Genomic DNA, 23,250 nt, shown 5'->3' with positions numbered 1-23,250 from the left:
ATAATAATAATATATATATATATATATATATAAAATATATATATATATATATAAAACTCAATGAATAAAATACCAAGTTAGCTTTGCTGTTACTATATATACACCATACAAATACCAGAGAAAAATACCTGTGAATCTCTAACGTGTCTTGCGTTCATTACTGGGATGTAAAATTATTTATCAGCTCAAATCAGAATCTGAATAACATCCTCAAAAGATAGCTGTGAAGTCACAGAACTTCATGGGTTAGGAATAGCTAAAAATGTAGACAACTCCCCATTTTAGAGATGGTTTTGGGCACAGGCTCAAGCAGACCATTTTCACAGTTAGTCTTACAGTGCTAAGAATTTGTGAAAATGCTGCCCAATTCTCAGCATTTGGGAATTGGGCAGCATTTACTAAACTTATTACTGGGAATTTCCCAATTTGATGGTAGAAAAGGGCTTTGAATCTGCCCATCTGAGTGACAGGGGACTATCATCTTACCACAGCGGTAATGCTACTTACCTTTTAACATAGGGATCACTTTATTTTCTAGAGCTCCCCTTGGAATTGACATTTCAAAAAGAGTTGAAGAGGATGCCATCAAAGTGCCAAGACTAAGGAAGATAAAATAGTCAGCATGTTGAGCACTTAACTAATACAATAAATGCAGCTCAAACTTATTCACTGTAACAGCACTGAGACAGTTGTCATGTACTGACTTTATGTGGCTTATATTGTTGAAATAACACCCATCAGAGAAATAAATACATCTTCACGTGGAAGCTGTGCCAACAGAACTGAGTTTCAACAGCACCTACTTTTCTCTGCTAGTGCAAGAAGATGATTCCTACTAACAAAAATTAACATCTGGGGTTAAATGGCGAGCACTAATTATTATTATTATATTTTTTAGTAAAAAGAATAACAGTTTAATGTCGGTAACAGGACAAATGAGCTGTTAAGATCCAAGTTCTGGGTTTTTATGCTCATGTGTTACTTCACCTTGCCTTTTGACAATCTGTACTAGGTGATTGTGAGCAGTCTGGTATCTAAGCTTGCGCCTGGGGTTGTTCAAACGTAGAAGAAATACAGTTCTCATTCTTACTTAAAATGTCTTTTCTAATTCAACTAAGCATTTCATCAAAACAAAATGTATTATTTAAGTTTATACAACAATTTGTCACTTCAGCAACAAGTTTCAAAAAACAGACAAAATGAAGATTGAGAAAGAGATGTGCACAGAATTGATGAAAATATAATCAAGAGAAGAGACAGCACCCACAGAAATGAGAACAACTGCAAGAAAATAGGCCTCCAATACTAGCTAAAAAGCAGAAATCTTTATAATTGGTAATTCAGCATCACTGTTGCTCAGAACCACATCTCTCCAGGAGGTGGAGTAGCAGCTGTACAGATATTGCTTCAACCTAATGTTACCTTGTAAAACCTTAATCGTCTCTTTGCATCAGAGCAAATGATGGCTTTTTTTTATTTTTATTTTACTTCTTCATACAATGGTTTCTTAAATATGGAATAATTTCATCAGTGTTTATGATGGTGATGTCAAGTGCTTTCTTGAATCTCCCCACAAGCAGACTAATGGAAAAGGCTGTGTGGGCAACCAGCTCACCAAGAATTTTGTATCACATTACTCTGTTAAGTAAATACCTTTCTGAAAAGCCATTCCTAGTAGTGCGGAGATGATCTTCTTGAACCTGGGGCCTAGAAGCCATACATTTGTTGTGTGCTAGACTATAACAGCAGTTATGCCTTTTAAGTCTTCTGCAAACATACTAGACTGCTAATTACTTTTTTAATCTCAAAAGATATCTAAAACCAGATGAACCAAATTTAGTTATGCACCAGGCCACTTAAGAGACATTTTCGTTAACGACTTAACAAATTCATATAGATATTCAAGAAATATTCATTTTAATGCTTGCAACTTTATATAATACCCCTTTTATAATGTTAAGTTATTGCTCCTAAACTGAAATTGTTACTTTTTATATTATTTGGAGGCTGAATCCTAAGGCCATCAGAATAAACAAAACTCTTCCTCTTATAATACATCCTGCAAATCACTGTTCCTATGAACACTGAAGACTGATGAATGCTTAACTACAGCCTGGATGTTATAGGAAAGGACAGTTACTCTTAATCATAAATTAATTTCTCACATTTACAAGGAGGTAAGTAATGTCTTTTTTATTGCAAATGTGTGCCTGCATTCAAGTACATCACTATTTCTAGTATAGAAGATATATCTCACATTGGAAAAAATTGAGAATGAACAACAATGCATGATTTACTGGCAATTGCACAAGCCTTACCCATGTTTTGGGAACAGAAAGTGAAGCTCAAGAGGAATGATAGACATACTAAACATACAGAAATGATAAGCCTAGCGATCTATTCTTTCACACATAGAGGTAAGGATAGTTAAGAGAACAAGTTCCTCAATCCCTGGGTGTTAGGAAGTAAAGGAATCGCTAGTGATGTTCTGCACATAGTTCATCATCTAGAATAAAGACATAGGCCAGCTGACGTGCAGATACCTTGCAGCCCTGCACTGCTAGCATGTACACAAATAGGTATGCCTCGTCTTCACCCCATGCTAACCTTCAGGATATTGTTATAATACATAGAATATAATCAGTTTATGTCACCTCATTAGTCATTTTGCTTTTCAAGTTGAACCAATTAAGTAAACAAAATCCATCATAAAGTTTTATCTTTGTTAAATATGTTTGAATTGTATAGTTGTTAATACAACAATGAAGTTGTTCTCTTTGGGTATGCATGTCTCATACTTGCACTTTGTACTGAGTCCTGATTAAAATTAGTCCAACTTTAATATCCATGTATTCTGAAGGAAACTGACAAGTGCTGTGCTATTTTGCATCTAAACAGCTGAAGGGTTTAGCCAGCAAATTCCACCAGCCATCGTCTCTCAAAAGTCCAGTGGGTTTCTTAACCTTACAAGGGCATACCTGAAACCACCAGTGCTAGCAATGATGCTGTCAGGGAACATACTTACTTTTTAGCTGGCCCAGCAGTTCAGTGGGAAGCTCTAGGAGATAGCATTTTGTCTCTGCTTAAAGCCAGCCAAGTAAGGGGACATGATAAAGTTGTGCTGCTTGCTCTTGTCACAACAAACAAGGCACAAGAGTTTTCCTGCGCTGCCACGTTTGACCACTAGGTCGCGTCATCAGCTCATTCAGCTCTACATAACACTTTTGTCAGGCCCCAGTATCCCTCAAGAATATTCTGCAGTGTTTAAAATGCAGTATTTCGAGATGCTATTAACAACAAGAACAGAGTATTATTTAACCAAAAAGTTACAGCACTATTTGCACGTAACCACTACATTTCCTAAGGACAAGATAAAAAACACAAACATTCCTGCAGGTTCCTCTGGTACATAGTCATTTTTTCCCCTTATAGAAACAAATATTTGGTCAAGAAACTGCAAATAATAGTGATAAGCATACTTTAAGGAATAATGATGAATTTATTGTTTGTAAGTAATAGGTTAAACTGAAAACAAAAATGCTAAAACCAAATTGCATGCTGTGAAGTGATAACATAACAGTGACAGCAGAGCAGCAAGATACCAGGCTGCAGGGAGCAAGGATTTGCTCAAATCCAACAGCAATACACACAGAAATAAGGGAAAGAAGCTGCTTCCCTTCAGAAGGCCTCAGGTATGCATGGACCTCCAGACAGATGCCCTCATCTGCCAGTCCTTAAATGGGCTCTGGCAAGGGGTGGATCCTGGCTCCACCCTTCACTCAGATACACTGCATGCACTTGAGTTCCCCTGTGTTGGCCCTGCCTTCCCATCAGATGCTCCATCACTGTTTCAGGTCATGGCTTGACAACTACACATAGTTTCTTAAGGCTAATACCTAAAAGTACCTAGAACACTTCCCAAATTATTTCTCACGTACATATGTATTTGTAAAAATTGAAAGACTTATTTTGGAAAAGAAACTATTTTCCTGGGTATAAAATACACAACTTTTTTCTAGGAATCCTAAATGAGGCACCATAGCGCCACTACAGAGTTAACAAATTATGGTCACATTTAGTCAGATTAATGGTCCTTGAATCTAATCTCTCTCTGCTATCAGTGATGGAATAAATCTTGCCAATGTCAAAGAACATACAAGCAAGTCAATTTTCCTCAGAGCACCAGAAAACTGCCCGTGTTCTGAAGCATTCTGTAGTAATGCTTCTGTAGTAATTCTCCCCAGTCCCAAATTGATGTAAAATTTTATTTGCACCATTACAACAGATTATTTGTAGAAACAGCTAAATACTGCTTTGCGCAAAACTAGATTTTATGCTAGTATGAATATTTGTATTTCCACCATATGATTACATCCAGATAAAAAGCTCAGGTGCTTTTTTTGAAGCTAGATATTCTGCATTTGCTTTCTTTTAGCAATCTTCCTTGAAAAACACAAGGGATGCCTTGTAGCTGTAGAAGCAGCAGAGCTCAAGCTAAAAGAAGCAGCAAGATGTTAGGGAACCAGCTATGACAAAGAAGATATTGCAGAGATCATCCCAGAGATCTCCTGGGAGCAGAGGGAGCCTTAGTCCTGTGGCCACCAATCAACCCAGTACAGGAGCACAGGCCTCACTGGGCAGCTCTCAACAGCTGAGGCAAGGGCAGCCTGTTCCTCAAAAAACAAAAGGTTAAGTGTGATGCATAGGGGACAGCTCCTAAGAGGCAGTGTGGCCCAGAACCCTCAGCTCTCAGTGGCTCTAGCAATCCAGGTCAGCTCCTCACCGCATTCTCCCTTCTAAAACCATAACCTGACAGACTGAAGGATTCAGTAGGCACTTTGCTGAGGAAGGGGGAGAAGAAATGCCAACCTCTGGCTATCTTCTATTCCACAGAGACCAGCTTTCCCTTCTCCCCTAAGGATACATTCATAATGTGTCTAGGACAAGTATGTACTATGTGTATTATTCTATTGATTGTAACAATGCCCAAATGCATAAAACAAACAAACTAAGCCAAACTTGTTAAAAAAATCCCAAAGATTTACTAAATTTACAAATAGGATAAATAGTATCTTAAGATATAGCTTTATAATTCATCTACTAAAATAACTTCAGTCTGTTGCATGTGTGGTGTGCTTTTTCATTGTTGCTCTCCAGTTTTGCAATCCGAGATCCAAACTGTACAGCCCTTTTTGGCAAAATGCTTGAAGCTTTAAGGCCAAGTTCCTTGGCTCCAAGGCGCAGAATCAGTTTCTCACCAATTCCTCGAGGTAAAGTCAAGTCTGCTTTTTCTGAGATGGGCAGCGAATTGAGGAACGAAACGACATCTTCATCAATAAAAGGAAACCTGAAGACATTGGGAGAAACAGATTGTGCCTTAAACATTAGTGGTATGGTACTGAGGGAAGTCTCCAAAGCAGCTATGTTGACTGAGAGAGTAGGTAAAAGATACTACAATTTAACTCTGAAGCCCACAAGTTCCCAAATTTTGAAGTAACAAGATAACTTTAAAGCATTAAAAAAAAAAAAAATTGTTATATAAAGCCACACCATAACTTTGAAACAAAAACGTTGACAAAAAAGATCCTCACAACCATCTGAATGCCAGGCATTTATATCGATTCACAAGCACAATTAACACCTGCCCATCACTGCAACCACTTCCTGCTAAAATGAAAATGTATCATTAAGAACATGCCTGGAAAGACACTGTTGGGCACAAAAACCTTCATGCACTTGAGCAGCCTCAGCTATTAGACAACAACTAAAGGGATTTTTTTTTGCAAGTCAGTGAGTGGTAGTGTGGAGGAGGTAAACTCAAAAAACCCAATTCTTTAAGTATTCTGACTTAATGACATGGAAATGCATAGGGTGTCTATCTTGCTTTTATCGCATTGACAGGAATATGCAGCCTTGATGCTGGTCCTTCACAGCCTCTCCAAGGCTGTGTTAGGAAGCTGTCATTCTCCAGAGTCACTCCCCAAGTTACCTCAACAGAACTACAAAGCTGAGAAGACTGCTGTACTTCAAATGATAAAACCCACTTGATTTTGCTTTATCCAACATCTGTTGCTGCTTCTTAAAACATCCAGGTGGAAATCCAATTTTCATGTTGCTAGATTTCCTTAAGTAACTACCATGGCATTAAAGATTACATTTTTTTTTCCCCCCAGAGAGTGCATCCTAATACAAGTGGAACACAATTTGGAGACAAAAAACGTGCCAACAAGTTCCAAATAAAGCTTTTTCTTGGACCGATAAAACTAGAGCCTAACCAGTAAAACCAGCTTTGTTTCATGGTACTATTACCTGGCTTCTTTTCCATGATCTCCAATAATCCTGTCATCTCTACCAAGATTCCTAGAAGAAATGCGACCTAACTCCATTTCAAGTTCCTTATTCAGACCTTCTAGGCCATATTTTCTGAAGCAAACGCGATGTCGGGAATACCCAGCAAGCTGTTCATCTGCTCCAATTCCTGTAAGCACAACCTAAGAAAAAAGAACAAAAGAAATCTTTGTTAATACCTAGTGAGGCTAATAATACTTAACGGATCTTAGAACTACATATGTGAAAACAACATACAAGAAGAAATATTCTTTGTAGCTTTAACAGTCATTCAATCAGACTATAATTACATAAGATTGCAAGCAGTCATCTTGTCTGGCATTACTAACAGCTACTTTGTCACCTAAGTCGTGTACCTGAAGAATACACTAAGTTTATAGATTTGTTCAACTGGATTAATAGCACTTGCCTACTACTGAGTTACAGCATTGAGAATCATAGGCGTTGACTTTTTTCCTAGTCACTACTGCTTATCAAGCTTATTGAAAAGCCATTCACATAATGAAAGAACTGAACGCAGGCTTTAATTCTAGAACTACAGAAAGATTATCGGTATTCTATTCTGCCACTGAATTTCAGAAGCCTTGTGAATATTTAAGAGCTCTGCTAATTGCTGAAACAGGGCTGTTCTCACATTCACAAATTAAGTTTAAGAAAAAACAAAAGATTTAAGAAACAATCAGTACCTTTGCAGGACTTCTGTATGGTTTCATTTCTCCTTTCTTATTAATATAACCCTGTCCTCTGGAAGCAAACCAGATTGCACATCCAATGCTGTCATCCAAAACTGTATCCAGAGGATAAATCAAGTGATTTATGAATTGTTGTCTCATTTCTTGCAATTCCTTTAATGTGACATTAATTTCCACAAAGTTCCAGGTTCTTGAAGGGTTAAGGGCTTCTAATTCTTTCAGTCCTGCCCTACCAGTAATTCTGTCAGGAACATCAAAGCAAGACAAACGATCACCAATTTTAGCATCAAGGTCTTCATGATTTTCTTGAACACGACGCAAATCAAGCTGCATTTCCTGGCTGATACAGGATTTAGGGGTACGTGTTTGCTTAGTTTGTTCTTTTGGCATGAAAGCTACATTGAGAAGGTCAATTGGTTCCTCCAAAGGAACATGTCGATCAGCAAGGGCTGCAATAACCATAGAGTCAACGCCACCAGAAAAGAGCACTGCAACGTGAGCCTTCCTGGGAGAAGCACCCTCAACTTCTCTTGTTCTCTGATCTTCACCTCTAACTAGTAGTAAAACTCGTCTCTTTACTGCCTCATCTAGAACATCAATGAACTGATGGACTAGTTTTCTCTTGTGCTCCTCTGCAAGATATCCCTGAAGAGTTTCTATGGAAGCCACGTGGCTCGTGTTGCTAGTATCAGTTCTTGCAGACTCAGCTGAGGCTTCAGAAATGGCTCTGTTTAAGGGCATTACTGGTGTGCTGAGACATAGTTTTGACTCATTCATCACAACCGTGATGTGATTTGGTAAGTCTTTTGAAACTTGATCCAGAATATCAATGAATATTTCTTCTTGAGTTTTCTCTGTGCAACTGTACTTCCATGGAAACAACGTTAAAGACAATAATTTAGTTGTCACACAGCTTTTGAGATCAATTTTGAAAATTCCAGATGCTGGGATTTCTTGACATCGGTTACAAGATTCCAAATTCACACTTACAGATGTGAGACAGAAAACACTATCACTCACATTACTGAACTGCCAAAGCAAACTACGACGACCAAAATAATCTCTACCAAACCATAAGCTGTGTCCAGATGCTTGGTAATAAATAAAAGACCATGGACCCCGAAGTGATGAGAAGAGTGTTAAGAAGTCAGCGTCACTACTGCATAGCGCAAGATGACGAAACATAACTTCAGTGTCGTTCTCTGAATCTCCTACATGCACTCCATTGAAAATTTCTCCATTCCAGAGCAAAATATTATTATTGACATCTTCCAGAGGCTGAGGAGTCATCAGTCCCCTCAGGTGAAGCACATGGCCAGAAAAAAGACACTTATAGGACGGCTCAGACACAGTCTTTATCAATTGTTGGCTGCTGTCTGGTCCTCTTCTTCTAAGATGGCAGTACAGGTCCTCATTGAAGTAATCACAAATACTATGCTGGCTAGACAAGGCAACAACACAACAAATACCACACATGGCGACTTGAAATTCAGATAGACTATTTCTTGACTTTAGTCTTGTCTGAATTTTCCAACTCTTGATGTGCTTTCTTCAATTGATCTAATGTATCTGTGTGATAAAAATACCAGAATAAAGAGTAAATGAGTTTATACCTAAGAAATGAGTGTCAGCTGTACAATTAAAGATAGGAAAACAAAGTAAGAAACAGATGTGCCACAGTATTGATCTATCACAACCATATCTCACTGCAGTCTATTCGACTTCAATTATACAAACATCTTTTCACCCTCAAGGAAATCCATACTACAAGTTTAGTAACGTAAAGAAAAAGCCAATCATTTCCTAGATAATCAATATGATTTACACATTTGTAGTAAGAAAGTGAATAGACAACGTGTCAACATTGTAAACTCCAATCAAAAAAGATATTGACAGCTGTTCAATCCAGGAAGTAATTTCATACTTTTAAATTTTTTTCTAACACCTTTGTTCAATTATCACGTCTCTTTATCTTCCATTCCCATATCTTGATAAACCCAAAAATTCATTCTCTCAACCGCCTAAAGACTTTTAGACTTCTAGCTTTACTTACAGTTCCACACTCATATTTCGTACTCATCCCATGAAATTTTAAGGGTTAACAATTAAAAAAAAAAAAGAAGAACTGAGCATGTACAGCTTCCCAAAGGGTGCTAAGAAAAGCGATTCCTCTGTGGGACGACTCCTTCATGTATCTTCAGCATTTACTGTTTTACCACTCTTGCAAATCAAGCTGAAACCATGTTTATCCAACTCAGAAAAGCAGGCACATCTCAAGTCCGCTTGGTATCTAACACGCAGTTGCCAGTTCTACTTAACTACAACTTTGAAATTCTTAACAGCTACAAAGAGAGCTTTTAAACAGTTAAACTATTACCTTTTGCACTGCAAACTTACTTTTGCATTGAGACAGTGTTTCTGTTCGGTCTACAAGGAAGAAAATATTGCTATTGGGTTGCTGCCTATAAACTTTCTGTAAAATAAAAAGAATGCTGCATTAAGTGAAAGTAACATACATAGGCAAACACAATACAGCAGAAATGCATGTAAGTCCACTGAGATACCCTTCCCTTTTATGTCAGAAGGCTACGTTCTACTCTGCCATGAGCAACATCCTCATGTTGGACCAAAACATTTCAGGATTGACCCGCAGCCACTCTACATTTTTCCTTTCCTCATAGTTGGGGAATCATATTTTATTTTACATCATACACACACAAAAAGTAGGAAGATTTTAACATAATCTGACCTACTCAAATATTATCATATAAAAATTCAGCTAAAACAAAAAGTAAAGTCATCCGACATCACACTGTGTTACACTGTACAAGTGTAAATAAACCCTCAAGTGATGAGGAGAACAAAACATTTTGACACTGGACCACATGTGCATTAATATCTTTAGCGCAACAATTGAAGATAACATATTTATTTATGATTTTTTGCCCTCTTGCCTCTGTACAAATACATCTGAAGCTAAAATAAAGTAGCCAAAAGAAATTTCACAATTACTTACCCTGTTCTTCTTCAAATTGGAAAGCTCATCAACCACAACCTTCTGTTCTTTAATCTAAAAGACCAAAGACACGTATCAATGTAATTATTAACAACAAGCTGCTGTGTTGCAATCCTGAAGATGAAAACCTTCACCCATATTTTAAAGACAGCTAGAAGAATCTAGGTCACTGTTCCCTGAACAGACCACTAAAGTGAATGTGCACATAAGAATGAAAAAGGTATTCAATTAGCCATTATTCTAAGCATACTACAACTCTTCAGACTACATAACTGAATTACAGTTAGCATGCTACTTTTGAATTCTAAGTTATGAATTCAACAATAAGCCAATGAAGCAGTCTAAGTAACTGCTTTGGAAAGCGGTTATCTTATATGGGTTGACATTGCTCCCATCCCCCAAAAGCAGTCATTACTGGGAAGCCAGAGTATCCCTAGCTGTTTAGAATCTGAGATTACTTCCCTCCTAACCTTCTCAGGAGAAACCAAGCAAACATTTATATAACTATTAACAAAAACATCAAGCTTTGAGAAACAAAATTTACCTCCACAATACACTTTATAATCTGATATTTTCCAGATTCAGAATGAAAACAGTAAAAGAAAGAAACAAAAAACCCCACAAAATCACCTCCCCCTCCCCCCCCAAAAACCAACCAACCAACCAACACCCTAAGAGAATTTTATACAATTGTACTATACTGGAGTTTTAGCACAAAGTTGTAATGCTGGATCTACCCCACCAGTTCAGCTGCACTGACAGAAGCAGCCCAGTGTTCCTGTTCTCCTGGACAGCAGCAGCCACCAGTGACAAAGACCGAGCAGGGGCCCTCCAAAAAACCTGAAACACAGAACTGAAGTGGTTCAGCACTTACTGCATTCTATAAGCATCAATCACACAGCTTGCTCCGCTCCTCCTTTCTGCCACCTGGAACTGGGGCAGCTAAAAACAGCTACAGGACTGGATTAGCCAAACTGAATGGCTGCTTCATCAGCAACTACACCAGCCTGTGGCATTTGTTACTGCAACAGACAAGACAGCAGTGCTGCCTTCTGATGCACAATAAAGCCCCGCGCCTCAACCATGCAACATACAAGCTGTGCCGTGCTGATGTCCTCACCCTCTTGAGCCTCCTAAGTAACCAAGAAACTATAGAAAACCACTAATCGGTTATGATACGAGTGCAGGGGAAGGAAATCACTTTCCGGTGGTGAGCAGCTCCCCAGGAACTGACAGATCTCAACCCGAATAAAGCTGAGGGCACCGCTGCGAACAGCCCGGCTTTACAGGAGAACCGGACCACCGACCTCCCTCACGATTTGCTCAGCGCACACAAACGAAACAGACACTTCTTCAGTCGATCACACCAAGCCCATCTCGGAGCAGTAAAAGCAAAAGGGCAGATTACTAGAAGGGCTCACAGCCACTGAGCTCTCCACAGGACAAATGCTCCCAACAGAGCCACAGCTCAAACACAGACAGGCCCTTCTCTTCTCCACACAATACATAACAAGCTTCATTTTATTCTCTCCTCCGAATCGTAAGGAGCACCGAAACAACACCTAAGGATAACCTGAGCTCACCCTCCGACTCAGCTCCTCCTTATGGCCCAGCTCGGCGCTCTCCTCCTCCTCCCGTCGCGACATAACCCCGCTTCTCCAGCCGGGCCGCAGCACAGCATCACACGCACAAGGCCTGCGCCTCCTGCCGCAGAACTTCCTGGCGCGGAACTTCCTGTTGCTACAGTGTACGCACCATTAACAGAACTGTGGTGGGTGCGCATGCGCGATGGGGGAGCAACCGTTTGCGTGTTGCGCGCCGCAGTCGTTAGGCGCGCACGCCTGAGGTGGTGTTGCCGCTGCTGCGGCTGTGACGGCGGCTTCGCCTGGTGCTGGTTGTTGTCCGGTCGGATCGCTGGCAGTAATTTGGTACAGGGAAGGTCTTCTCGTTAGTCTCTTGCTTGTTGTCATCCGCCATGTGGTCTGTGAGGGCCCCAGTGGGAAAGCTTTTTGGAATGAAAGGTGAAAAATGATTCTCTTACAAGTAACAAAGCAGAAAATGAAGTGCTTTTTTCTGAAATAGTGCAGTGCTGGCTCTGGAGTGGAACGAGGTGGTATAATTTAGTTGCTCTGTGTGAAGACTGCAAAACAAGCCAGGTTTTGGAATTTTCGTTAATGGCATGTTACAGTAAGCAAAGATGCTGAGTAAATGCTTTATCTTTCTGTGTTGTCTTTGAAATTGTGTTGGTGTATTGGTTTATGGTACAAATTAGATATTGAGCAAGTAGCAGGGTATCCTCTCAAAGCTGACTTGGAAGCAGAAGTAAAGAATTGAGACCACCCAGGCTGAGTGTTTCAAAACGCACTGAAATGACAGGACTAAAAGAGCATGATACATTGTGTGAGTCAGTGCTGCCATCATGAGTAGAACAGAGAAGTGCTTCAAGTCCAGCCTGTGTAGTCAAGCAGTGAGAGAAGCAGCCTGCTGCAAAACCATTGAGTGGAATGGGGTGGAGAGCACCTGGACAGGCTGATAGAGGGCATCATCCAACTTCCTATCTCTTCGTGCTTAGGCGAAATTGGTAAGTATGCAGTAAGAGTTTGAGATGCTGTGATAAGTAGTAGTAGATGGGGGTGTAAGAGATCTCTGACACAGGTGGTGCCACATGGATGATGTGGCAGAACTTAAGAATATGAAAATGTTTTGTGCTCATAGCAATCTTTTTTTGTTTTTATTTTTCTTGATTGCAGTCTTTGTAACCAAAAATCAATTAGGTAAGTTCATTGTTCTGAGCATTATAAAATAAAACTGTGTAATCACTCGCACTGGAGTGTGTGTGATGCTTGCTGAGCTCATGCTTTGCTGGCAGGAAAGGGACTCCTAAATTACTTGTGTTGGGGTTTCCTAAGTCCATGGAATTTTCAGAGCTGTTGCATTCAGTTGTTCAGTTGAACTATTCCAATTTTATGTCAGTGATGACTGGAATCCAACTCTTTGGTGTGTTGTATGTTACTGCAGCACTGGACTTTATCAGGCCCCTGAGCACATTGTTCTTACCTATCCTGGGGGTGCCAGCCCTCTATTAAGGAAAAGCTGTTTGAGAAACAGCAGCAAACTTGGAGCTCTTTGAGTAAAAGCTGGAAGAAGCTATAGCAGAGCATCCTCAACTAGATGTCCTAGGAAGCCTGAGTCAGGCCCTGCACCTCCTCTTGGGAAGTGTAAATTTTTCCCTGTTGCTTTGAAGCAGAGCCTCTTGTGTTTAGCTTTCACCCGAGCCCCTGTTGTAGTTCTGGGGCTGTTTAGGCAGGACGTGCCCCTGGACCCTGATCCACTGACTTGTTTCCCAGCTGACCCCACACTCATCTTGTCACTGGGATCTGTAGGCCCTGGTTACTCTGTCTAGACTTGACCCTGATTTGTTGATGACTTAACTTCTCGTTTTTACCTTGGACCTGCCTCATCACTGTGTAGTTGTCTGGTGAATTGGACTTTGTGTCAAGCCTGGTGGCTGCTGCTGGGTCTACCCTGCTTGCCAGGCGTATATATTGTTGAGGCCATGACCCCTGCTCACCCTTGTTACCATCCTCAGTTCCTCCTCCCTACCACCTGTAAGGTTACCTAAAGTAACATTTTAGGAAGGGCTAATAACATTAACAAACATATAGAGCAAAATGGCATGATTGAGACAATGAAACACATAAAATAGGTAGATTATGTTATTCAGTATCTAGGATAAAAGAAAAACTAGACTGTAGCTCACACATTTTTTTATGAATTTCTGCTGTGTCAGTCTGGATTAGTTGATGCCAAAATAGATGTAAGTTTACCACAAGTTTGACCACCTCTTCATGCAGTCCATCTTACATTTTACCAGGCTGCTGATCAGTTGACATACAACATTATTGCTTCCAAGGAAAAAATTACTATCTGCTATATTTTTTGTTTGATAGCCTAAGTACTTTATGTTCTGCTGTGATTCTGTTAGCATGATGCAGGGAATATGAGCAGTGAGGGAGTGATGAATCCATCTTGCTTCAGACATCAAGCCTGTTACTTAATTTCCAGTCACATAATCGTTATCATAATATTTAAGACAGAAAGAATTCAGCATGGCTGTAGTTTCTGAAGCGTTACTTTTTTTAGTCTGGATACTTCTGAATGAACATTGTTTTGTCAGTGATCAGATTTGTGATTTACAAGTGATGATGAATTTAGTAGAGGAGATGATTTATTTATCTTCATTTTCTGTAACTTGTTGAGTCTGATGCTGTTCTTGTTCTTTTCAGTGAATTGCTGTAGGTAATAGCTTCTTGTCCTTTCTATTACACATAAGAGAAGTACAAATGAGACTAGCATCATAAGGATACTTGAAATACTCGAATAAATTGGATTGCAAGTAGTTCAGCGTCCTGGGACAATCCAACAGTTACGACTTTTTGTTTAAGAAAAAACAGGAGAGGAAAAATCCAAGAAAAATACTTCAGGAAGTTGATGTGTTGATATCTTGCTTCCAGGAAATTGTTATATAACGTAAAAAGATGTCTATCTTTAAAATGGTGATTATTTCCTAAGATAGCTCTGAAATAAATTAGTTCAGTCTGAATTGACTAAACCTTTTTCGTGTGAATTTAATATTGGGACAGTCTGAAGGCATTCTTACTTATGATAGTGTAACAATCTCTACTGTAGGAAAAGCATTTGTTTACATTGAGAAGGTAAAAGGGAAAACAGACAAATGCTTCCTTGTGAGCCTATCAATGCACTTAAAGGTATTCCAAAGGAGACATGAATTATCTAATACCTACGGATCGTGAGATTATCTAATTTACTCTCTGATTCTGTGATCATAATTCTCAGTCTTTTTAATTCTAGTATAGATATATTGCAGTGATACATCTGTCTTTCAGTTTTTGTGAAAACATCATGGAAGGAGAGAGTTGTTGAAGTGGTAGGATGAAATAGCACAAGGACAAATAATGCTATCACGGTTTAATATCATAAACAAATTTAGGCTGAGAAATGAAGCAAGGAGCCAAATTGCTAAAACAAGAAGGATCTGAAAATGTCTTTTAATAGCACCTCTTTTTAAGTATCAAATTCTAAGACAGAATTTGATTTAGTTACGAAATCCATGTTAAGTTCTGATCTCATAATAGGTTGGTGAATTTAATCAGAAATTTTCTCATTCCTGCACATATACTTATCAATGTGTATCAGTGGGCATTGTTGAGGAATTTGGGTAAGAATTCTTTAAGAAGATTGATGTAGGAATGTCACAATGTTTTTCTTTGTCTCATTTTATCCCCCTTTCTCTTTTAAAATCTTTTAACTCATTTCAAAGACTCAAGTGCCATTCTGAACTTAGCTACTTATAGTTCAGTTTCTTTAGAAATTTCATGAAATCTCACAAGTCTTCTTGCTATTGACACTGCAAACACTGTGCTGATGTCTGTGAATTGTCTGAAACATTTGTTACTTTAATACATAGGATTATTGACTTTTGCTACCTAATAATTTACATCTTATGTAATCGTGTGTGTTTTTATACAACAGGTATTATAATAACACTTTCAGCTTGTGAGCAACCTTGTTTCAATGGTGTCCGTGAGCTTCACTGACGTTGACTGGAATTTTTGGCAGTGGTAGAAGAATAAGGATTCTTGTTCCTTAGCAGAGTTATGTAAAAAGACAATTAGGTTGTAAGAATAGTTATCATTATAGTAATTTAAAAGCCCGTGTTTGCCTTCAAGGGGAAGAGAAACAGGGTACAGTTTCATAAGGAGTGAGTCCTGCTCCTCCCTCTGCTTTCAGCCCTACTGCTGCCTCCATCCTGGCATCAGTGTAGCTCTTTGTGGGATTGTGTGGTGGTGTGAGTTCAGCCAGCTGAGTGCTTGTGTGATCTGAACTGTCCAGAAGTAGGCTAACTGAAGATGCTGCAGAACTGTTGTCTAAGGGTTGGAAGAGTTCAGGGGCTTATCCTTCCGATTCTAGAAAAATACCCACATCTGGCTCACATAGAAGAGTTTTGATGTTATTGCTTAGTGCACTTGGTAGTTTGTCACTCTTGTTCTTTGGAGCAATTCGTTTAATCTGAGCGCCTCTCAGCAATCTGCTTCCTGAGTGTTTTATTTGCTATTACGTTACAAAGGTTGATGATTAAGTAACCCAGTAGTCAGAATATGATTTCTGTAATTATGATCCTTCTACAGTTCAGTAATAAAAACAGTTAATGTTTATTAATCAAAAATTCCTCACCGCGTTTCTGAGATGGTTTCATTGGTTGGTTCGTGAGAGTGACAGTAGTGGGTTTGAGGCATACTTATGAAATATGTGCTATGTTCTAAAATTCTGATCTTACCACAGACTGTGGATACGCACTCCTGGGATGTACTTCTGATAAGTCAGTTTAATAAACAAGTGGACTCCTACTATGTGGTCACTCCTGAACTCACTCATTCATATCCACAATAAGAGTAGCTGTGTTTAAAACTCAGTGGAGGAAAAGATCTTCACCTTTCCTCTCCTCATGCAAGTCTGTGAGGCTTTAAATCAACTTTGCTTCAGGGCTGCTGCAGCTCTGTTGTTTACTATGTGCTCGCACTGAAATTTATGAGGAGGGTGCTGTAGGTAATTATTTTATCTCAACAGCAGCCTTGAGAAATAACTAAACGTGAGGGTTAGTTAATACTTTTCTCTTGCTCTAAGAGGTGAGTAGTGGCTGGAGACTAGGAAAGGATTTGGTTTGTTGCAGATAGGCAGCAGCCAAGGCAGCCTTCACATGTGTTTTCCCTTAGCTTTCTTTCTACCCCACCGATTACTCTTCCTACCCAGCATGCTCTTTCACAAGTGAAAGAATAGGAACTGCAGTCTGCATAGGTCACAAGAGCTGAGCAGGCAGGGCAATTAGAAGGAATTTTACTCTTCTGCATAGCTGAGTTAGACAGGATAAAACCATTTATTTTCTGTCTTGAAAACACTGGTAACTACTAGCAGTTACATTTAATTTGCCGTTATGGCTCTTAAAAATAGTCGGAACTGAAGACTACTAGGGCTATTGTAACTCTAATGTTGGCCACAAGAGAGCAAGCTGGAATTGAGTTGTCTGCTCAGCAAATCCAGAGCTGCTCAAAGAAAGAATGCAGATTTGGATATAAGACGGCTAGATGGAGTCGCCAAAAGAGGGGAGAAAGTTGTCTGAGGGTATTTGTGTTTGCCTTGTTTGGAATAGTTTCCACTGTGATCCTGGGTTGTTTTGTATGTAGATGTTGCAAATTCAAAATCCATGAGAGTAAATTCTGAGGTATAACAATGATTTCTACATTAACTTACCTGTTAGATCTATATTTTAATGGCTTACTAACTCACAACAAGAGCATTGAAATTGCTGAAATCAATCAGTTTTGCTTTATAATAACCTTTCTACTAATTTGATTGAGGCACTGGGATATGAAGAGAGTTAGATTAGTTCACACAACCAGGAATCTGAATCTTTGTACCTGAATCTATGTAAATCTGTGGTTTGTCTCCTTAGGTTAAGTACCTGGATTATAAATTGCACAAGAAACCTTGCAAACCCTCTAACCATTCTGTTTTAAATGTCTTATTACTGCAAACAAAACAAGAACTCTGAACTTGTTGTAAGCTTGTAGTGCAGTCAGATCTTTTCAGTTTTTACTTCTGATGAATTTTCAAGGCAATCAGAAAACTTTTTTGCACAAAAATTCTGTGTAGGTCGGATGCATGCAATTCTTCATTTTCTAAGTAAAAGCAGATTTTCATCACTTCCACATGAAATAGTTTTAGGCTAGTGTAAAAAATAGCTAAGAAGTTGCATAGCATTGGTCTATCAGTAAAGGTAAAGATAGTCCCACCATAGTGTTTCATCTGATGATTTAAATTAAATCTATATCCACTCTGTGTTCTCTGGTATAAAATTGAGGCAGCTAATGAATACAAGGGCCTTACTCCAGGTCTTATGCCACTGAAGCTGAAAATATAGTCTGAATTTTAGTTCTCATAATCTTTGCTTCATTAGCACAGAAAACCTTGTTGTACGCTGTTGAGAAGTTAATGTGAGTTGTAGTTGTACTTAGAGAAGTGGAAGAAAAAGACTTCTTTGTCAGATTGGTTTTAAAGACTTAATAAACTGATGTGGCAGTTATTCCTCAAATATGTTGAGTAATTGATACACAGGTTTACTTTTAAAGTGTTTGTACTTCTATGATTAGCATTGAATGTCTAGGTGTCTTAAATAATCAAGTGCTCTGTCTTACAATAACAATCATTTTGTTTGCAGTACAAAGCTGGAAGTTTGGTGTCTGGAAGCTGGACGCCCCACTTTTGATGCAGTCAAAAAGCAGGAATATGAGCTGCTTGGAACTGCTTGTGGCACCAGATACAGCTGTGCCTCCTTCACATTACCCTGGGCTGGGACATCTTGATGCAAAATCAGATTACTGCCAATGTATCCGCCTAATAAAAAAAGGAAAAGAGAACTGCACCAAACACACACCGAGTGATGAGGCAACCTGACCAGTACTCTGTTCTTTCGCAAGTTGAGCTGGGAAGCCTGGAGAAGATTAGAGAGTAAATTATGTGCTTGTTTCTATTTCCTGTTGGGAGTGCCTCTCTGTTGGTAAGTACTGTGTTTAAAATATTTTGTACAACTGGTATTTTCTTGAAGATAAAACACAGATTAGATTGTTTTGGAAGATGAGGCAGACCCAAGGAGTATGGGCTGAAGATACCAAACTAGCAGCCTGCTTCTAGGAGACATATGTCTTCTAGAATCAGAAACATTGATTGTTTCAGAAGACATCTATTTCCATTAGTTACAGTCAGTCCTGTAAGTTATGTTCCCTCAGACATAAAATGACCCACTTAAATGTGAACTTTAGCAAACCAAAACATGTATGAGTAGGTTGGAGAGAGAGGGCAATGTTTAATATCTGTGTTAAGCTTTCTGAGCCAAGAATCAAGATTAGACTGCTCTCAGGCACCCAGGTGTATTAGGATTTTACCTAGACTGATTTATTAAGTATGTTGCTCATGAGTACTTTCTGTTCCTTTGCTCTCTTTGTAACAAACATTTGGACTTTGTACTTGCTTGTGAGAAGATAGGACAAATGTTTATAATTAGTTTTGTTTGTTGCTGCTACAGTTACATGAAATGTAGTAATGTTAACCTAGTTTCCAGTATTTGCAGTACTGAGTTTTGAATATGATAGTTAAACATTTGGAGCAATAACAACCACCAGAGAAGGAGAGGCATTGCTATGTAATTTCTGTTATATTTTTTAACTGGTGGATGTTCAGCAAAACAGTGACGATGGCTCGGAGTTTTAAGAGTAGTTGAGAGAACAGAAAACTTCAAGGAGATCTTTCTGCCAGTCAAATACATTAGTTTATGTGATAAAGGTAACCTAGACAAATAATGCAATTTTACAACATTGAACACTAGAGTAATGTATAATTTTTATAAGCATTCAAACATTTGTTTAACGCAAGTTACTAGTGTTTAGCACTTATGAAATCAAGATGCTAAGGTTGCATCTGGAGAATAAGCTAAAAGCTCCTGTAAGTTAGAATCTCAGCCAGCACACATTGAGAGTTCAGTTTATGTTGTTAGAGCAGGCTTTTAAAACTTGATAAAAAGAATAATATGAGAATATCAGTGTAACTTCACACACTCACAAGTAGTGATCCTTCTTCATGGTGAAAGTCAGTAATAAAACCTGCAAATGTAGAATAAATAAACGGTCTTTGTCAAATTCTCCTAATTCTGCTTGCAGCCTTTATAGGCTGAAAATGGCAGTAGGATCCATGTTCAGATCACACAGGCATAAAGAGGGAGAATTCACGGTGACCTAACAGTAGGAACATAAGAAAGTGAACGATAGAGCTACCCTTTGGCACAACTACAAGCGGTCTGAGCAACATGAGGCTACATTTGATTCTCCCTGGACTAGAACGGAGAAAAACAATGGCAGTAAATTGTAGTGGAAGAACAGAAATTCCTAGAATTATATCAGTCCTGAAGGATGAAACTTTTCTCAAAAACAGAGAAAACTGGCAAATATTTTTCACACTCTTTGTATCTTCTGAGCTTTCTCATATTATTTCCATCCTCCCAGTGAAAGCGGAAAAATTATCAGGGAGATGATGATTTTCAGTCTTAAATACAGAAGTTTAGAAGTGGTATTTGGGGATGTGGTAGCCTTTTTTAGTGTGGGCATGTATGTGGTACATAGAGATGGCTCTTCCTTATAATGCATTGAAAATAGTTAACAATATTATCTTAGTCGTAAAACTATTTCAGTCTACTTGTATCTGAATTACTGTACTAAACTGATACAATGGAAATTGCGCTGCTACTGATACACGGTAATACTCAGCGGAAAAGGTAAGCTAGAGCCTAAGGTAGGACACATGGAGTCGGATCAAAGGTCCATCTGGGTCTATAGGCTGTCTCGGTCTGCATACAACAGCTGATGCCCAGGAAAGGATATACAAAGAGGTACAAACGTGAACAACTGATATCTTTCAAGTGCTGATTATACTAAAAAGGTTAGCTATATGGCAGAAATTCTTTCCTTTTTGAAATCGTACTTCCTTCTTCAATGAGTTGAGGTGCATTTTCCTACTGTTTCCTACTGTTGGCTAACAAGGAAGAGTCAGATGTGTGCTTTCTCAGGATACAGAATGTGTATAAATACTCTCATGGGTTCTTGAGAGTTGTTACAGGTAGACAGCTAAACGTTTGAGAGGAATTTTTAAGGATTTTTTCTTTGCTTTTACTTTGTTAGACTAGGAGAATTATAGTTTTATAGCACAAGTGCATGGCCCAAAGGAAAAGAAAGCCACTTTATCTCTCTTCAACAATCTGCGAAAGAAGTTATATTGCAGAAACCTCTTTATAGATGTTAGAAGTATGTATAATCCTGTGTTTATAATGAAAGTAGTAAATGACAAGTAATTAATCCCCAAAATGGCTGCTGAAGACCCTACTGCATAGCTGAATAGGGACAGTGGTAAATAGATTTGCTTCATTCTCCTTGTTTGTGTCAAAGCTAGGATTCTAATCTGGCATTTGGTTTGTTAACATGCAGAACACACAAAGCTGTGCTGCTACTTGAGGATTTATCTGCAAATTAATCAAAATCCTCTTACTGATTTTGTTTGAAACTCACAAAAAAAAAATATCAAAATTTAAAGCATCCTCGGACATATAGCTCAGCATGGTTCAATTGCTGATATCTCAAAAGAAGAAGCTCTTCACCTGATAATTACAGAGGCAGCTGGATTCCACGGGTCCCTGTGACATCTGTCCCAGGGAAAAAGAAACCTACCCTGAACAGCGGTGTTGCAGCCTGTGCCTGGCATGTTGGTGAACAGAATGTAAATGATACATTTGTCTCCACTGCTAAATAATTTACACTGTATTGGAGATGATTAAAGAGCAAATCGAACTGATTTCACTAATATCTTCCCAAAGGCTTTTTAGAAAAATAAACGAAACACAATAACCAGGCCTTACAACTATCAGATTTGCTCCATTAGTTAGACAGCTATGGCAGAAATTATGTTAAGATGTTAATGATGCTATGTTAAAAAATGGTGTTAACTAGGAGAATATCATGATCATCTTACAAGTCAGGCTAAGATGAGATAATTATTCTCTTTTTTTTTCTGTAGTTTACCTAATTTTTATCTGACATTTTTAACTGACTTTTAACTGTCTATTAAACAAGTCCACTAAATACACTCTTACGCAGGTTGTATGCTAACTGAAGTGCAGTAACAGCCCCTTTACACTACACAGAACAATTAAAAATATTTTTGGATAAGAAGGAAAGGTTCTCTCTTTCAGTTACTGTGCACGTAGCTTACACTTATTTGTTTACTGTATCTTTACACAACCTTGCCAGGAGGTTGCCATGCTTCTTTTTAGTCACACACTTGAAAAGACTCTTGCACGTTGTGTTTCCTCCTCTGCTTTTATTTTTGCAAGGAAAGCTAACACCTTGGAGAGTGAAATGTATCTTTGCTCTTTGGCTGTCAGAGCTGTGACAGCCGCGTGAGAAGACATGCTGAAGGTAGTTTTTAAGTCCTGCTGGGAACGTAAGCTTTGAAGCTTCGCCAGTAACTATCAAGGGTCTGTGAAGTACGTGCTCTTTTGTCTTCATTGTTTTCATAAGTAGACTTGTACCAGATTAGTTTTCAGACTAATCAAAACCTGAAATCACAGGCATTTTCATGAACTTTGTGGGAATACAAGGAACAGTCTTGAAAGTCTTGCTTTTCCCATTGGCTTAATGGAACTTTGAGTTAGCTTGTGAGTGAGCTGAGAGATATAAGTTTCTGTGTGTGTACATAAACATACTGTATTAGATAGTAAGTATCCTAGATATTCTAGTAATTCTATTAATAACATTTCTTTATATTGCAGAATTCTATAATACATGTATGACACCAAATAAAGATACTGTTGTTAAATTCTAAAAAATCATTTCCAAGTTTATCATTTCTAGGGAAGAGTGAAGCAAAGAAAGATAAAATATTTTAAGTGTACACAGAGAAGCATAAGAAATTGTTAGTGAAAATGAAATATGAAAATGTAAAACATTGGCAACGATTGAATTAACTTAAAGAAAACAGTTTGGGAGATGAGAACTGTGTAGGAAAATTACATGCTAAAAAGAAGAATCTTTAGAAACCAAAATGGAGATGACTGTATAATACAGGTGCTGAACCTGTGCATTTCCTCTTACGTAGTTGTAGATTCACGTGGATTTTTGGTCAGGTCTCAGTGTAAATCACTAGGAATCAGTGGAAAAGAGATCACATGTTTGTGCAAGATCTTCTGTAGAAACCCAGCTTCAGAATTAAGTTTGAACTTGATCAGGTTATGTTGATACATCATGTTTAAATAGCGTATCTAATGTCAATTATTTGGAAAATACTGTATGGGCAGTGGAGTACATTAAAATGATTGGTGTCGAGTGTAGGTGACAAGGTTAAACAACCTAGATAAACTCATTTCAGGATGAAGTGGAGATACTGAAGTAAGGAATAGCTGTTCCCATTATGAAGAACCGAGAAGATACTCATGGGAAGAGTCTGGCTTTCTCAGTCGACCAACATTTTTTAAGGCAATTAACAATCAATTTTAGAGGTTTCAGAAGGAAGTCAGGT

General features: G+C 38.5%; 3 protein-coding genes across 4 annotated transcripts in view; 1 reads left to right on the top strand and 2 right to left on the bottom strand.

Annotated features, from left to right (window-relative positions):
* The window catches only part of OSGEPL1 (O-sialoglycoprotein endopeptidase like 1), a 7,372-nt gene extending 5,319 nt beyond the window's left edge, over window positions 1-2,053 (top strand). For both annotated transcript variants that reach the window (XM_031554137.1, XM_003207423.4), the window contains exon 8: window positions 539-2,053. In XM_031554137.1, the coding sequence (XP_031409997.1) occupies window positions 539-617 (79 nt within the window). In that variant the 3' untranslated portion in view covers window positions 618-2,053. The remainder of the gene's footprint in view (window positions 1-538) is intronic.
* Window positions 2,054-3,479: 1,426 nt separating this feature from the next.
* ASNSD1 (asparagine synthetase domain containing 1) lies at window positions 3,480-8,540 on the bottom strand. The gene is made up of 3 exons (XM_031554136.1): window positions 7,035-8,540; window positions 6,310-6,491; window positions 3,480-5,347 (listed from the first exon to the last, which is right to left on the bottom strand). Exons 1-3 carry the CDS (start codon window positions 8,514-8,516, stop codon window positions 5,101-5,103), a joined length of 1,911 nt encoding a protein of 636 aa, XP_031409996.1. The 5' UTR covers window positions 8,517-8,540; the 3' UTR covers window positions 3,480-5,100.
* ASDURF (ASNSD1 upstream reading frame) lies at window positions 8,475-11,821 on the bottom strand. The gene is made up of 4 exons (XM_031554138.1): window positions 11,640-11,821; window positions 10,057-10,110; window positions 9,438-9,513; window positions 8,475-8,609 (listed from the first exon to the last, which is right to left on the bottom strand). The coding sequence occupies exons 1-4, from the start codon at window positions 11,700-11,702 to the stop codon at window positions 8,539-8,541; spliced, it is 264 nt and encodes an 87-aa protein (XP_031409998.1). The 5' UTR covers window positions 11,703-11,821; the 3' UTR covers window positions 8,475-8,538.
* Window positions 11,822-23,250: the final 11,429 nt, after the last annotated feature.

Source organism: Meleagris gallopavo, chromosome 7 (genome assembly GCF_000146605.3).
Source record: "Meleagris gallopavo isolate NT-WF06-2002-E0010 breed Aviagen turkey brand Nicholas breeding stock chromosome 7, Turkey_5.1, whole genome shotgun sequence".
Lineage (NCBI taxonomy): Eukaryota > Metazoa > Chordata > Aves > Galliformes > Phasianidae > Meleagris > Meleagris gallopavo.
Note: the sequence above shows the minus strand (reverse complement) of the source record. Positions and strands in the feature narration are given on the sequence as shown.